The sequence below is a fragment of the Myotis yumanensis genome, unplaced genomic scaffold (assembly GCF_028538775.1).
Source record: "Myotis yumanensis isolate MYYU_CA2020_CCGP unplaced genomic scaffold, mMyoYum1.0.hap1 SCAF_8, whole genome shotgun sequence".
In the NCBI taxonomy this organism is placed as follows: Eukaryota; Metazoa; Chordata; class Mammalia; order Chiroptera; family Vespertilionidae; genus Myotis; species Myotis yumanensis.
This window is the reverse complement of record NW_027223759.1, coordinates 31,732,235-31,747,804: the sequence shown is the minus strand read 5'-3', so window position 1 is coordinate 31,747,804 and position 15,570 is coordinate 31,732,235. Positions and strand designations below refer to the sequence as shown.

Below are 15,570 nucleotides of genomic sequence, written 5' to 3'. Positions count from 1 at the left end.
GCAACTGGCCTCCAAGGAACTTCAGTTTAAAAAAAAAAAAAAAAAAGGCACTACAATTCAAATACCATACAAACAAAACCTGAAACAACCATGAAGATTTCTAAGCCCCGCCAACTGTCTGATTATTCCTAGTACAGCAGCAGTATCTGAGCAGCCAGGGGGAGCCCTGGGTCACCCTAATAGCTGACTCTCTTGCCCAGGTCCTCGCCCTCTGCCCACCAGCTTGTTACCCATAGAGTTCCTTGCACAGCAGCACGGTCAGTTTCCTCAGATGAGGGAGACTGCTGGAGCCCGTCTTCACAAAATCAGCGTCCAGGGTGAGCTGAGTGCTTAAATAATCCTGGATGGCTTTCAGATGCTCTTCTGGAAGCCTGAGGGGAAAAACACACAAATAAAAACATGCCCGTCCTGTTCCCCTGGCCACAGACACCAGCAAAAAGGAGAAGAAATCTGCATTCTGAGTCTCCTGCTGAGACAAGGTCCTTCAGGGGATCATCTCCATCTGTTTGGTTCCCTGGGTCTCACCAGGGGCTAGAAAAACAGGTTGTAGCAAGATTAAAGGGTTGGACAAGGGAGGGGGCCTGGTAACCTACCCATAAAGGCTTTTGCCCAAGCCAGTACTTGGAAGGTAGTGATACTCAGAAATGTTTATCCTCTAAAAAGAAGATAAAACACCTTGGAAAAGTCCCGTGGAGTTGTTTCACTACTTCATCTACTCCTAAACATGGAATCTGAGGGCTGAGTGATGGCAAATGTTTCTAGCTCACATGCCAGCTGCAAATTCACAGCCAAAGGCCACCTGGAGCCCCTGTGTCGGGAAGTTCCAAGGCATTCTAGGCTCCGTGGGGAATGAAGTCTCTGTGATGGGAGATGGGGCTGGGAATGTGGTAGTGGCAGCCCAGGTGCCCTGCCCTGGGCCTCCCTCCCAGTTCTGGTCCAGCCCCTTCATGGGCTGCAGGGCAGACTTGCTCATTGAACACCACGGCCCAGCAGAGGAGAGCCCAGGCCATATCTGATCACACCCCTACTCTATGTCCCGGCACCTTTTTTTCCCAGATAACTTTTTTGTTGTTATTAATCCTCACCCAACGATATTTTTTCTATTGATTTTTAAAAATATATATTTTATTGATTTTTTACAGAGAGGAAGGGAGAGAGACAGAGAGTTAGAAACATCGATGAGAGAGAAACGTCGATCAGCTGCCTCCTGCACACCTCCTACTGGGGATATGCCCGCAACCCAGGTACATGCCCTTGACCGGAATCAAACCTGGGACCTTTCAGTCCGCAGGCCGACGCTCTATCCACTGAGCCAAACCGGTTTCCGCATTCTATTGATTTTTTTAGAGAGAGTGGAGGGGGGGGGGGGGGGAGAAAGAGAGAGTGAGAGAAACATCGATGTGACAGAGACACATTGATTGGTTGCCTCCCACACGTGCCCTGACCAGGGCCGGGGATTGAATCTGCAATGTGTTCTTGACTGGGCATCAAACCCGGGATGCTGCCTAACCACTTTCTAACCACTTAGCTACACCAGACAGGGCTCTAGATAACTTTTGAATCTTGGCTCCTATAATTAAAAATTAATAACAGCAAATATTTCCTGAGTATAACACCCCAGTCACTCTGCTAAGCACTTTATGCTCATTTTGTCCTTTAATCCCCAAATCAATGTTATGAGGCAGGTATTATTATTCCTGTTTCACAGACGAGGAAGCTGAGATTCAAGGATGGTGATATACCCATGTGAAAAAAAAATTATTGCAAGCCTTAAAAATCTTTGTTCCAGCCTTGACAGGTAATCAAATTCAAACTGGAGGTCACAGGTTTTTTGGGGCTTCTTTTGAGGATCCTTGAAAGTATGAAAAGTTGTTGCTCTTAAGATTAGAGAGAAGTGAACTAGCCACTTCTCTAGTTTGAGAAATCAGCAACTATTTATGTACCAGTTGTCAGAACATTTAAGTTTAATCTATACTTGTTCTGAGTCTTGACATCATAAAAATCTCCATATATATTAAGATATGTATTTTTAGTCATTCTAATGACTACTGATTTACAACTTGGAGACCACGAAGCCTTGCTATAGGAAGCGATACTTGTTCAAATGTTTGTCGTTAGAAACGTGTTGACGTAAGATGGAAACTCTGCTGTTCAGAGGTTAATTTTACTCAGCGGTCTTATGTTAACCAGCACCTAACTGATTAGATCTAATTCACTTGCACAAAAGACTGTGCAGGTCGTCTTATAATTAACAATAACCAAAAGGCAGTCCTCTGTGTACAGAGCTATTTAACAAGCAAAATTGATTAACTTCCAAACACAAGGAAGAATCTCAGCTTTTCATGACCCAGAAGAGAACAGAGGGCCGGCACTGTGTCACCGAGGTCCCTCCACCATGCGCCATGTACTCATCCCCAACTCCACGCAGAAGTTTTAGGAAGGTTCTACTGCCGCATGTTAACTGAGAAGCAAAACCAGAGAGAGCATGCCTCCCCTGCTCACAAGCCCTCGGCCGCCCCCAGGCTCCTCAGGAGGCTGCCCAGAGGCTCCGCTGCATACACTGTCCTGCTCCACTGGGCCCTAGAGAACACCTGTCCCTAGAGAGGAGGCACTGGAGAGGAGATGGAGTCAGTAGATGTGGGAGAGGCGGGAAGATTGGGGAGATGGTGGCACCACTGGGCTCCCTGCCTATTTCCTCAAGGAAGTCACTGCATTTGGCATCTAAACCTGGAGAGAAATGCAAACTCAAGGAAACCAACAATGGGCTCTGCATGAAATATTTTAATAAGCATTTGTTATTTAGATGCATATATCAGGATAATCAGGATAATGTAGGAACATATTCAAAGCATTGGATGTGTAGCCAGTTGATAAAAAGTACAGGGAACTCAGAGTGTGCAGAGCATGGTGGGCCTGGAGAAGCATCAGGGGATGTGTCCGGGTGGAAACAGGAAACACCAGGTATCTTAGCAACCGGGTGCTTGTATGTACCTGCAGGCATTTCCTTTGTATTCTGTCAGATTGGGTGGTAGGTGAGCAGCCTCGGCAGCTCAAGTTGATCTTTCAAGTTGGAGATGTTGCAGCAGCCTGCCCCTGGGATATTCTTTGGGGGCCCCTTTTCTCACAAAGAAACAAAAATGTTTCTAAATTATTAATGCAGGGAAGTTACTGGTACTAACTAATTCATACATGAGGCAACATGCTGGGCACGGGGGACAAGATCCTCAGGGAGCTTCCTTCCTATTGAAGCCGTTCCCAGGGCCTGGAAGTCAGGGCCTCTGATTTGCAAGTGCTGGGCCTGCTAAGAGAGGGACCACAGGGCAAAGAAGCCACGCATCTCGTCAGTGTGGACCAGCCAGTATGCTGAGAACCCTGGGTCAGAGCAAGTAAGACTTAGAGTATTGGAATGAAAGCATCTCACACCCTCCATCACAAAGGAAGGAGCGCCATGCTGTGCAAACCTCACAGCTTGTACCACACATGGAACTATTGCTCTGACCCATTTACCGGTGACAAGGAAGGTGGCCCACTTTGAGCGGGGCCCGGAGCAGGAAAGGGCTGTGTGGCTGGTCCGGGCTGCAGGGCAGGCAGCTCCTCCGCTTGGGCCATCTCACTCAGTAGATGGGGTGGTTCTAGGACAGTGATGGTGAACCTTTTGAGCTCGGCGTGTCAGCATTTTGAAAAACCCTAACTTAACTCTGGTACCGTGTCACATATAGAAATTTTTTGATATTTGCAACCATAGTAAAACAAAGACTTACATTTTTGATATTTATTTTATATATTTGAATGCCATTTAACAAAGAAAAATCAACCAAAAAAATGAGTTTGCATGTCACCTCTGACACGCGTGTCATAGGTTCGCCACCCCTGTTCTAGAGGCACTGTGATGGAAAGATGCTGGGTGTAGTTTATGGCAAGTCCCAGTAAGGGAGTCTCAGCACAGGTCCCTAAAGTGTGGACCACACCGACGGCAGCAGATGTACGTCATTCCAGAGCCAGCTCCTGGCACACTGCTGGGCTGTGAGACGGAGCCTCTGAGTAGGGCCACCCAGTGCCCATGCCGTGGAGCCACCAGGTGAGCTGGGCTCCCTCAGACACACCAGGCCCTCTGGCCGGCCAGTGGCTCCACAACCACCTGTCCTGGGGTGGAAGCGGTACCTCCAGGAGTGAGTTCTGAGGGGGCTGCCTGGGAGCTGTGGCTCTGAGGCTGGCCTCTGAGGGGACCACCAGGTGGAGACTCACCCGCTGGTGTCCATGCTCTGTAGTCGTTGAAACAAGGTCTCAGAGAGGCTCGGCCGGCTGACCTCGGTGGCTCTCAGATTCTCACTCAAGAGGGGCACCTCCTTGGCCTCACATGGCCCGGCAGATAAAGGGATGTTTCTCGGTGGCAGTTCAGGTGGAGATGGAACACCTTCTACCCAAGAGAAGAGCAGAAATGTCATTCGGACTGAGCTTTAGCTTCTCTCTGGATCACTCGCCTACAGAGAGGGCCGCGTAGCTGATGCACTATGTCCTCTGAGCAGTGACCTCGCAGGCCACTTCACCCAATTGCAGAACCCATCTGTGCCCACACTGCCCCTGCCATCCCCGTCCCCTCACTGCCTCCCTGACTGGACGGGGAGCCCACTGAGGCCAGGGGCCCAGTCTTAGTGGTCTTTGGCTCGGGGGGCCTAGCATGGTTTGTCCCATTGAGGCACCCAGCAAACACTTGGAGTCCAATGGCCATGCCAGGCAGAGCGCCTGGCCTTGGGCAGGTGGAGCCAGCAGCCCTAGGCAGCTCAGCAGAACGGCCAGCTTTCCAGGCTGAAGCAGGCCCTGAACCAGGCAGAGAGAGGCCCCATTCCCAGAACAGGAGGAGCAGGGTGGGGAGCAGGCAGGCTGACACCAGCTCATTCCTCTCCTACCTTGCCCCCTTTCTCTGCTTTCACTCCAGCCTCTGCCCTCCTTCTCCCCTGAACCCCAGGCCCTCAGAGACAGATAAATAAATAAATTAACTAATAAATAAATAAATAAAATAAAGCAACTGAGGGGTCTTCTTCACAAGGGAACTGAAATAGGACACAAATGACTTGAACTGGCCTGGGAAGTGAAACTCCTGCCCATTCACCTTTAGGAGGACTTCCACCCTCCACACCGCAAACGGGTGAGGTTCCTGAACCCCTGCATCCAGGCCCTCCTGCCTGAGCCTCTTTGCACACCAAATGGCCGCCCCACGGCCTTGGCCACTCTGCCTCTTGAAAGGATCAGCCCTCACTTCCTCTCCCGTGGGGCTCTCTGGCTCTTTAGATGGTTGAATCTGTTATGAGCCCCATGGGGACTGCAGCGCCTTGAGACCTGGGCTTCATTTGGGGAAGTAAAGCCTGCAGTTGGCAGACACTGGTTCTCCTTCTGGCTCTTACAGGTCTCGGGACTTTCTCAGATGGCCATCCCCAGAGGGGCAGAAAAGCTGGGCTGGGGCTGTAAGGCAAGTGAGGACACTCATGTGGAGGGCATTTCTGCAGGGTGGTCGCTCAGTGTCGAGGCCAAGGGCGAGCACATCTGGGGGACGTCTGGGGGACATTCGCTGTGGCACAGCCCTGGTGAGTGACCCTGCACTCACACATGGACAGGTCGATTCTGACTACTTCACCACTGAGGGCACCTCTTACTGGGCTGAGGGAGGGAGAAGAGACATGGCCCGCCCGGGTCCCCCTCAGCCTCCACGGCTGCTGCGGTCCTTTGGAAACCCTTTGCCTGCCCCGCCCTCTCCACCGAGCTGATAAGGTTGCCTTGAGAGTTCACCCTCAGAGGCAGTGGGTGAGCTGTGTAGCCACTCAAAGTGGGTCGCCAGGAAGCAGGGAAGAAGGTGGGTGGGGACCCACAAGCCAGCCCATGGTAGTGGGATGAGAAGGGTGTCTAGTACATGGCTGGCAGCAGCCTGCCAGGGACAGGAGGGGAGACAGCCAGGGACCTCAGCCTCTCTGCTCTAATCTGCCCTCCCTTGGGGGTCACCCTGGGGGGCCTGGTTGTTTCCAGGCCCTGGAATTTAGAAAGAGCCCTGACCTTCTAAATTGAAGGGTTCAATTCAGTATCTCAGGGTTTTCTTTGAGGAAGTAAACTTTTAGGGGGAACAGAAGAGAAGGGTGCCACCCAGGTGTGCTGCCAACTGCAGGGCCTTCTCTGCCGGGTCTTGTTCTGTTCTGTCTGTCCCTCTGCGGCTTACAGGGCAGGTCAGATTCACAGATGCTTTTAAGGGTCTGTACATTTTATTTTATTTTAATGATGACAAAAAGAAACACCTTTCTTTCCTTTCCAGTTAGCAGCAAGGATTCCCCCTCCTTCACTTTTTTCCCAGTGAAATGCAGCCAATTATTTTGATGATGATGGCACCTGCATTTATTGAGCACTTACTATGTACTAGGCTCTGGGCTCTATGTTTAGTGACTCATTTGATGACACCCTGAGAGGTAGATACTATTTTTACTGTCTCTTTAAGAGAAGTCTGTGGTTCAGAGAGGTTAAGTAATTCACCCAAGGTCACACAGCTAAGAGGCTGAAGAGTAGGAAGTCCAACCCAGGACTATGTTGCTCCAGAGCCTGTGCCCTTACGTGTCCTTAACCACTGTGTCACACTCTCTCCCCTTGATAATCAGACCCACCTAATCTATGAACACGTGTAGTGAGAGAAACACGCCACCTCTGCCCGGTGTTCCTTCCTACCTGTCTCCTCCTCTGGCTCATCGCCGGTGTCCTCTTCCTCCAGTGGCACGGGATACTGCAGGTGGGTGACCAGACCCATGTTTTCCTTCTTGTAGAACTCGATGAGCTGGTCCAGCTTGGTGAAGAACCTCATGGGGACACCTTCAGATGCCTGAGGACAGAACCCCAAACAGAAGCATGGTTGACTGGCTGGGACATCACCCAACCACAAAGGCCACCTGCAGCAGAGACCAGGGGGCTGAGGCCACCTGCAGCAGAGACCAGGGGGCAACCGCGATCCAGAAAAAGCCCTGGGCCTGCCTGCCTGCCACGCCCACACCCTCACATCCTGTGATCAGCAGCCCCCAAGAGCCAGTCTGCGAAAGGCACAAATAGGACAGTTGGAAAGATTTTTTTCTTTTAGTTAAAAAAAAAAACCTTTTATTTTAAAAAGTGTTTTATTTATACTAGTAATATATTTTCATTATGGCAAAATTAGAAGATAGAAAATTTTTAAAAATAATTTTTTATTGTTGAAAGTCTTACATGTGTCCCCTTCCCCCCCCTCCCCCATTGACCCCCTCCAACTTACCCCCTCCTCCTCCACCCCAGGCCTTCAGCACCCTATTGTCTGTGTGAAGATACAGATTTTTTTTTTTGTAAAAATAGAAATCACCTGTAATCCCACAACCTTGAGAGAACTTTTTAATAGTTTGGAATGTTTTTCTAGTCTCTCTCTCTCTCTCTCTCTCTCTCTCTCTCTCTCTCTGTGTGTGTGTGTGTGTGTGTGTGTGTTTGGCGGAGAAGTTATCCCTCCACCCCTCTGAAAAAAATCACTTATTTTTAAATTCAGGAAAAATCGATTCTAGCAATTATTTGGCTTTTATTTCTATATTTTTTCATTTACTATACTTCTGTTTTATCAAAGTCCAGAAGATGAATTAGCACAAAAATCTTCCCCGATTTGTATCTCTGTGGCTGATGACAGAGAAGCCAGGTGACAATTCCCCAGGGCTGTTCAAATGCCCTGGGGCCAGTTCTTCCTCCAGTTCTGTGACTTCAGCAGGAAATTCCAGGAGGTCCAGGGGCAGTCAGCTCCTCTTGCTGAGGCTCTGCTTATTGAGATCCCACCCCAGGCCCCGCCCCTATTGGTTCCCCTGAGGGGTTATCAGGCAGCAGGGTGGATGGGACAACTCCCAGCAGAAGACTTACATTCTCATCAATGCTGTACCCTACAGCTCCTTACCCAACAGGTCCCAGTGTCCTATCGAGCCTCCCTATCCAGTTCCTTGCCTGGCATCCCCTGTCTCGAAGAGTGGCACTGTCATCTCCCCATTGGCCCAGCCAGAAATCCAGAGGCATCTTGGACTTCCCCTCCCAAAGGGCAAAGGTAGACAGAGTGAGGCAGGGTGTCCCTGATCCAGCCAGGGAGATGCTGAGCAGGGCTGCAGCCTTGGGTAGGGGAGGAAGACGCAGCTGGGCTCCAGAGAGGGGCCTGGACACAGGGATGAGTACCAAGGAGGTACCCCCCTCTGGTGGGTCTTCCCTGGCCTCGAAGGGGCACAGCACCCCTAGTCCTAACACTGAGTGCCTGTGATTCACCCTTGTTATCATAACCACCATCAGGTCAAAGACAGTCATGCGATTTTAAAATGAGTTGAGAAGGTGCCATCTTTGGAGTTGGAGGTCAGGGGTCCAACTGCTCCCCTAGGGACTGCCAGCTGCCTTCTTACTGAAGGGACTGGGTCCCATCGCTGGTGGGAAAGGAGGCCAATAGGCAGAAAGGGAGGGGATGGAAAGTCCACCCTGGTGAACCAGCAGGGTCTAGGGCTGTGTGTGGCTGGGTTGTCGTGACTCATTCACCTTTAAGCCGAGTACCTCCTGCCCTAGCATGACTGGGCCCAGCAGGGAGGATGGGGCGGTGCTCTGGTGTGAGGGTCTTCAGGGCTACAGGTAAGAGGCATTGGGAGAGAAGACTAGGATGGATGACCCAGACCCAGACCTCGGGGAATGGACCAGGATTCAGACCTGTCCCCAACCCTTCCTTATTCCTGGTGGTTAACCCCACATTGCAGTGAGGGTACATTTGCCTTCAATGAACACACCTCAACCTCTCAGCTTAACTCAGGGCTTTCCCTTTGGCCTCTCTTTTTCTCTCCAAGTGTGTTTGTATGTGTATATACACAGCACGCGTGTCTAAATCTGTGCAGGAAAGGTGTGTGTGTGTGCTTGAGTGTGCAGCTCAAGTTATTCAGTGCATTTGTAGAAAGTTTAACAAAAGGATTTTAAAAAGTTCTTTTTAATAAATTCTCTTGTTTTCACAAAGCCCCCTGCTAAGCAATCTCCTTCAGGCATTATTGAACCAGAAATATCTGAATAGCGGCAGCCAGGCCTTCTAGAAAGTAACTTAAATAGGTTTGGCACCAAAAAATGAGCAGAATAACAAAAATAATTTGCCATGACGCAAGATCAATGAGCTTGACTTCATTAAAGCAGTCGTGATAAAAGCATCATTCTGCCAAAGAATGGGCAGCTAGTGATGACAGGCCTTTAGGCGTGTGGGGAAAGGATTTGAAAATATCAGAGAAAGTCAAAGCGAAACGAAGGGTGTGTGAGTCTGGAAGAGGGTTCTCAGCCGGGGAATAGGTGTGTGAGAGAGCACGTAGGATGTGGGAATTTAAGGTGCTGGTGCTAAGGCATTGTTTTACATACTGCTAAAACGCTAACATGCAAACTACCATACACCGTCAACTGTGGACACATTTTATTTCAGAGACATGAAAAGATAAAGGTTCTAGAATTGATGAAATATGCAGTGTACTAAGCATGCAGAATAATAGAACACTCTAAAGTTAACCAAACCCCCCAAATACATAAAGTTAATCTAACCCCTACAGATACAATGAGGTACGAGGACCCGGAGGCCCAGACTGGGGGTGGGTGGGTGAGGAGTACAGTGTAGACCGGTGATGGGGGCTCCACAGGCCCTGCACAGACAGGAGCAGCCAGTCAAGGAATTCTTATTCCTAAGCGGGGCCTAGATAGACCCTCCGTCAAGGCAGGATGGCCAAGAGGGCAGGGAGGGGGCCAGCGAGGCTCTGGGTCTGCAGAAAGGGCAGCTTCACCTGGGCATGGCCTAACAAACCTGCCAGTCAAAGTGAGAGGCGGGAGTTGGGGCCTTCTGGTGAATAGTGCATTGACCATGGGCTGGTGGGAGCACAGGGCTCCGTGGGGATGATCCAGTGCATGTGCACCTGTCGCCTGATGTACCCCCGATGGTGCTGCAGCACCTGGCAGTTGGAGGTGCTCAGCAATCAATGGTTGGATGGACTTGCTGCATTTGGAGCCAGGAGAAAGGGTGTGATTGTACCCCAGGCAGGTCAGGGACTGGGCATGCAGAGAAAGGGCACGGGGGAAGGTAGATAGCAGGGAGCACTCCTCCCCTCACCACTGCCGTTTCAATCATTTAAAATGCAAAATGTCCAAAAGAAGTATCATGTATATCAGTCAAGTCCTGGCAGGAAGCAGATGTCACATGAAACTGGGGAGTTTGGGGAGACTTTAGTGGACAGGGCGTAGGGATACCAATAAGAGGGGTGCCACACCCCAGAGCTAGCACCGGGGAGCAGTTACCACCCTGAGACAGGCCACAGGCGAGGGGGAGGCATGGGAACTGGAGAGAACGGCCTTGCAGGTGCTACACCCACCCTGGAGCTGGAGCCGGGCAGGATGGCCTCCACTTCTCAACACCTGACGGTGCCCCCCCACCGGCCAAGCCCAGCTGGAAAGGAGGGGCCCGGACAAACAGCCGCCACTCAGCACGGCAAGTCCATGGGAGAAGAGCCTGTTTGTCCTGCAAGCACAGTCAGTGCTCACGCCAGGAGGGGAACCACATTTGCTGCCAGGGAGGGGGTGGCCCATGATCCTTAACGGTCAAGGCCTCCAGACTTTGTTCCTCATTCCATAGCCACTGGCTTCCTGAAGAGATTTATCAAGTCATTTTGAAACAGAGAAGGAAACCCTGACACCCTAGCCGTTCGCTGTGAACGTGAGCCCAGCACAGGGACAGACACACCCAGGGCAGTGCCTACGGGTGACTGCATTTCTGCTCTGAGACAACTCTCCCGGCACCGGAACGAACTCCTTGTCTTCGGCAGGTACCTAGAGCACATAACCAAGGCGCCATTTTGAACAGCAAAGAGCAGCATTTCCTAGTTCCGTCGGCTTGTTAACAACTTGCGATGTGCAAGGCACAGAGCAGACGTCCCTTCGGGGTTTATGAGATCAACAGAATGGACATGAATTTATTGATGTTCATCACCAAAAGTCACACAGAACACAATGTGATAGGGGCTAGCTCAGATGGTGAAACAAAATAACCATCTCTTCTCCTGCCTCCCATTAGAATCTTTCCAGCGCGGTCATTTCCATGAAGATCCTGCAGACAACGCCCCACCAAGCCCGGCTGGGCCTGCCTCCCCACAAGCTTAGAAATCCTGGAAGGAATGAGACCCTGCTCGGCCCAGCCTCATCTGGTCCCCCAGACCCCTGGCAGGGGTACCGACAGGCCCTGCGGCTGTCTGGGGAGATGGGCACGTTGCATAAAACGGACCTGACGGTTGAAAAGTTGCAGGAGACAGAGACGTGGATTCCAAGCGGGGCCCTGTAGGGAGGGGCCCCTTCTCCTGATGGCTTCACACCTGAGCCAACCCAGGGACATACTCCTGGGGAAGGTACAGGGCAAGGGGAGAGGGCCACCTCCAGCCCCGGGTTGGAGAAGAGACCACCTCCGGGGTCTTCAGAACAAAGGACAGCTAACATCCAGTCTGCTGGAGGCTCTGGGCTGTGAATTCTGATAAATGATGTTTCTAGAAACAGCTGTTGGCCTGTGACTTGCAGACACCCTGCAAAGGTGGGGGAGGGGCAGGGAGGCTGGCAGGCTGAGCTCTCCCAGGGGGTCATTTTACTTCCAGCACTGTCCGCTGTCCTAAATGGGAACCGAAAGAGGCACCTCGCAGGGGGAAGCCCGCACAGGAGCGGGTGGGAGCCGAGGGGCACTGCACAACACCCTCCTCAAGGTCCTGCCAGCCTTCGCTTTAAATTAACAAGCATCTACAAGCACTGTGGAAATTTTACAAATGATTGAAAACTATTAAGTATCATTATCCCACTGTGGCAAAGCATTTTTCCACATTCAATAAGAAAGCCACTAGAAAGGTCTTAAGCAGGGTGACAATACCATTTGGCTGCTGTGGAGAGAATGGCAAGGGTGGTTGTGGGTAGCTGATGCCATTCTTTTCTATTTTTCTGTGGAGGTGGGAAAGGTGTTGGAGGCCTCGGGGCCATGGGGAGGGCAGAGCTGGTTTCAGGCTCAGAGCCCCCAGACCCGGGGCTCCCACCCATCCACAGAGGCACCGCACAGAGGGGGCGGAGAGGCGCCCAGCCTGTGCCCTGAGCATCACTCCTGCCCCCGGGGCTCTCAGCTGAGGCCCGGCAGTGTGTCCTCCACTCGGAGATCAGCTCAGTGGGGGCTGGGCACCACCTTCCCGTCCACCTCTCACTGTCAGAAGTTGGAAATTATCTATATCTTAACCTGGACAGTGATTACATGTCAGCTAGAGGCCCCCAGTCTCCTAGAGGCCCCCATTCTTCAATCTCCTCCTCTGTGTAGGCCTTCAGACCTCTCTGGCTGGGCCAATGTGGACACCTTTCTGAGCTATACGCTGTAATAAAAACAGGATGGCTCCAGGGAATGCGGAGTGGATGGAGGTCAAGTAGGAACAGGCTGAGGAGGAGGCCGGCCCTCTCAGAAGTGTGCACCCAGAGGTGAAAAGTTGGGTGGGTGAGACGAGAACCAGGAGCGCCCTCTGAAGATGGAAGACGAGTCCGCACGTTAACCGTCCTCGAGTGGTGCAGGACACAAAGAGCTGTTCTCCCACCCGCAAGGGAGACTGACTGCAAGATGAGAGTTTAACTCTAAGATTGTCTCTAGGACCTGATCACCCCACAGTCCCGGCCGCCACCGTGAAGAAGCAGCTGGGGCCCCTGCAGGAGAGTGAGCATGGAGGGCAGAGGGCAAGGGCGAACCTCTGTGGGCGCTCTGGTTGAGAAGACAACCCGCTGTATGGGAGAACATATCTGCCAATGATGCATGTGACAAGGGGTTAATATCCAAAATTTACAAAGAACTTATGTAACTCAACACACACACACACACACACACACACCAAACAATCCAATTAAAAAAATGGCCAAAGGACCTGAATAGACACTTCTCCAAAGAGGACATACAGATGGCCAATAGATATAAGAAAAGATGCTCAATGTCAGTAATCATCAGAGATGTGCAAATTAAAGCCACAATGAGCTATCACCTCACACCTGTCAGAATGGCTATCATCAATAAATCAACAAACAACAACTGTTGGTGAGGATGTGGAAAAAAGGGAACCCTTGTGCACTGTTGGTGGGAATGTAGACTGGTGTCGTTACTATGGAGAACAGTATAAAGTTACCTCAAAAAATTAAAAACAGAGCTACCATATGAACAAAATAAACTAACAAACACAATAGAAACAAACTTATAGATAGAGAACAGATTGACAGCTGTCAGAGGGGATGGGAGTTTCAGGTCTGGATGAAAAAGGTGGATTAAAAAACACACACGTAAAAAACACTCATAGACACAGACAACAGTATGGTGATTACCAGAGGGGAAGGGGCTGGGGAGGTAGAAGAGGGTACAGGGAAATAAATGGTGATGGAAGGAGACTTGACTTGGGGTGGTGAACACACAATACAATATACAGATGATGTATATAGAATTGTACACCTGAAATCTATATAATTTTATTAACCAATGTCACCCCAATAAGTTCAATAAAAAAGTAGCTCCTGTAACCTAGCTCATTTAATTATGTGGGAACATACACGCGTGCGCGCGCACACACACACGCGCGCCAAAGGTTAGACGGGTTTAAAAGGCATTTTGTCTAAAAGCATCAGGTTGTTTCTTGTTGTTGTTGTTGTTGTTTAATATATTTTTCTTGATTTCAGAGAGGAAGGGAGAGGGAGGGAGAGATAGAAACATCAATGATGAGAGAGAATCATTGATCGGCTGCCTCTTGCATGGCCCCTACTGGGGATTGAGCCCACAACCCGGGCATATGCCCTTGACCGGAATTGAACCCAGGACCCTTCAGTCACCAGGCCTACGCTCTATCCACTGAGCCAAACCAGTTAGGGCTGTTTTTATTTGTTTTAAATTTTATTCCTGGTCTATATCCTTCCAGAGGTTTCTGAACAAAAATAATATCTTGGAAACATCTTTGAGGCTCAGATAACCATAATAACATTCACATACCGAAAATAGAAAGACAATCACAGAATCTCCCGGTACATGTGGACGGAGGTGAGGCAGTAGCCACAGCCCCACAACCAACCACATGGTGGGTGCAGCCTCTGGGTGGATGTGAGAGCTCTTGACACTGACCAGAGGGGAGGGGCAGCACCCGCTTTGATCATACAGGTATTGAGGAAATCAGGTGCCCTGGGCACTGTGTGGCTGAGCTGGGCTCCTGCAAAAATCCCATTCGTGGATAAGCAGGTCAGGTTCTGTTTTTTGTTTTTTTTTTAAATATATTTTATTGACTTTTTACAGAGAGGAAGGGAGAGAGATAGTTAGAAACATCGATGAGAGAGAAACATCGATCAGCTGCCTCCTGCACATCTCCCACTGGGGATGTGCCCGCAACCAAGGTACATGCCTTTGACCGGAATCGAACCTGGGACCCTTCAGTCCGCAGGCCGATGCTCCATCCACTGAGCCAAACCGGTTCCGGCAAGGTTCTGTTTTATAACTAGGAAAAGTGAGAGACTGAGAGGGTGGGGGTAGGCAGAGGACTGGGCCAGGTGTGCTAGATATGGACTTCTGGGGAGCCAAAGCTGGCAGGCTGCTGGACAGAGCTTTAGGCACCTGGCACAGAGCCCCAGGCAGGGACAGGAACCCTGGCGTTCTCATGGTGCACAGGGGCCGTGTGGAGTTTCTTCAAGTGTCTTGCCACACAAGCAGCAGCTGATGAAGGAGAGAGGAACAATGCCAGGTGGCTCCTGCAGCTGGCTGGCCAGTGGAGGGCACATGAGGGGTCTTCCCGGATGGCCCAGAGCTATTCTTGGAACCTTCTGAGGGGGCCACTTTTTGGCAGTCAGACCGCAGAGCGCTGGAGCTGCCACGTCTCAGAAATGGCCTGGTGTAGGCCCGTGGGCTGGAAGGCTGTGGGCTGGAATGGCATTGATGGGCAGAGGAGGTGGGTGGGGAATGAGGACTTTCCAGGTCCAGGGGAGTGGGGTCTCCACCTTTCCTCAGGTCTTGTTTTGAAACAGTGACTGGTCCCCTGAATCAGTCACTTAGGACACAATGTAGGTCATGGTGGCAAGCACACAGTTCTCGCCGTGTCCTGTGTTGGGGCAGGGGAAGGTCTATCTGAAGGGTCTCCTCTTTGGCTCTTCTCTGTTGAGAACCCCCCCCCCCCCCCCCCCCCGCCAAATGGAAGAAACTGGAACTGGGCCAGGTGTGCTAGGTATGTTATCTAATTTATATTCTATCTAATATTATAGGTGGCTACATAGCTCCAGTGTATAGATGAGTGAGGAAACTGAGTCTCAGAGACATCTACAACTTGACTGAGTGGTCAGAGACATTGTCAAAAGAGCAGAAACTCAGGGGACATTTCAAGATTAAAAAAAAACAAGAGGCTGTGGGTGGGCATCCACGACTTGCTAGCTAGACAGGAGGGGGTGTAGGAGCTGCCAGCTCGGGTAGAACCAGGCAGTTAGAGATTCTCCCAAAGACTCAAGCCTCCAGCTCAGGGGTGGGTTGGGTGGTGTGAA

At 50.8% G+C, this 15,570-nt stretch overlaps 1 protein-coding gene across 2 annotated transcripts in view; it reads right to left on the bottom strand.

The window, feature by feature from the left end:
* The window catches only part of INPP5D (inositol polyphosphate-5-phosphatase D), a 95,542-nt gene that overhangs the window by 46,118 nt on the left and 33,854 nt on the right, over positions 1-15,570 (bottom strand). Inside the window, exons 3-5 of one of the 2 annotated variants that reach the window (XM_070422421.1) lie at positions 6,703-6,853; positions 4,246-4,417; positions 231-371 (exon numbers count right to left, since the gene is read on the bottom strand). In XM_070422421.1, coding sequence (XP_070278522.1) covers positions 231-371; positions 4,246-4,417; positions 6,703-6,853 — 464 coding nt within the window. The remainder of the gene's footprint in view (positions 1-230; positions 372-4,245; positions 4,418-6,702; positions 6,854-15,570) is intronic. The other variant, XM_070422422.1, reaches the window with a different exon arrangement.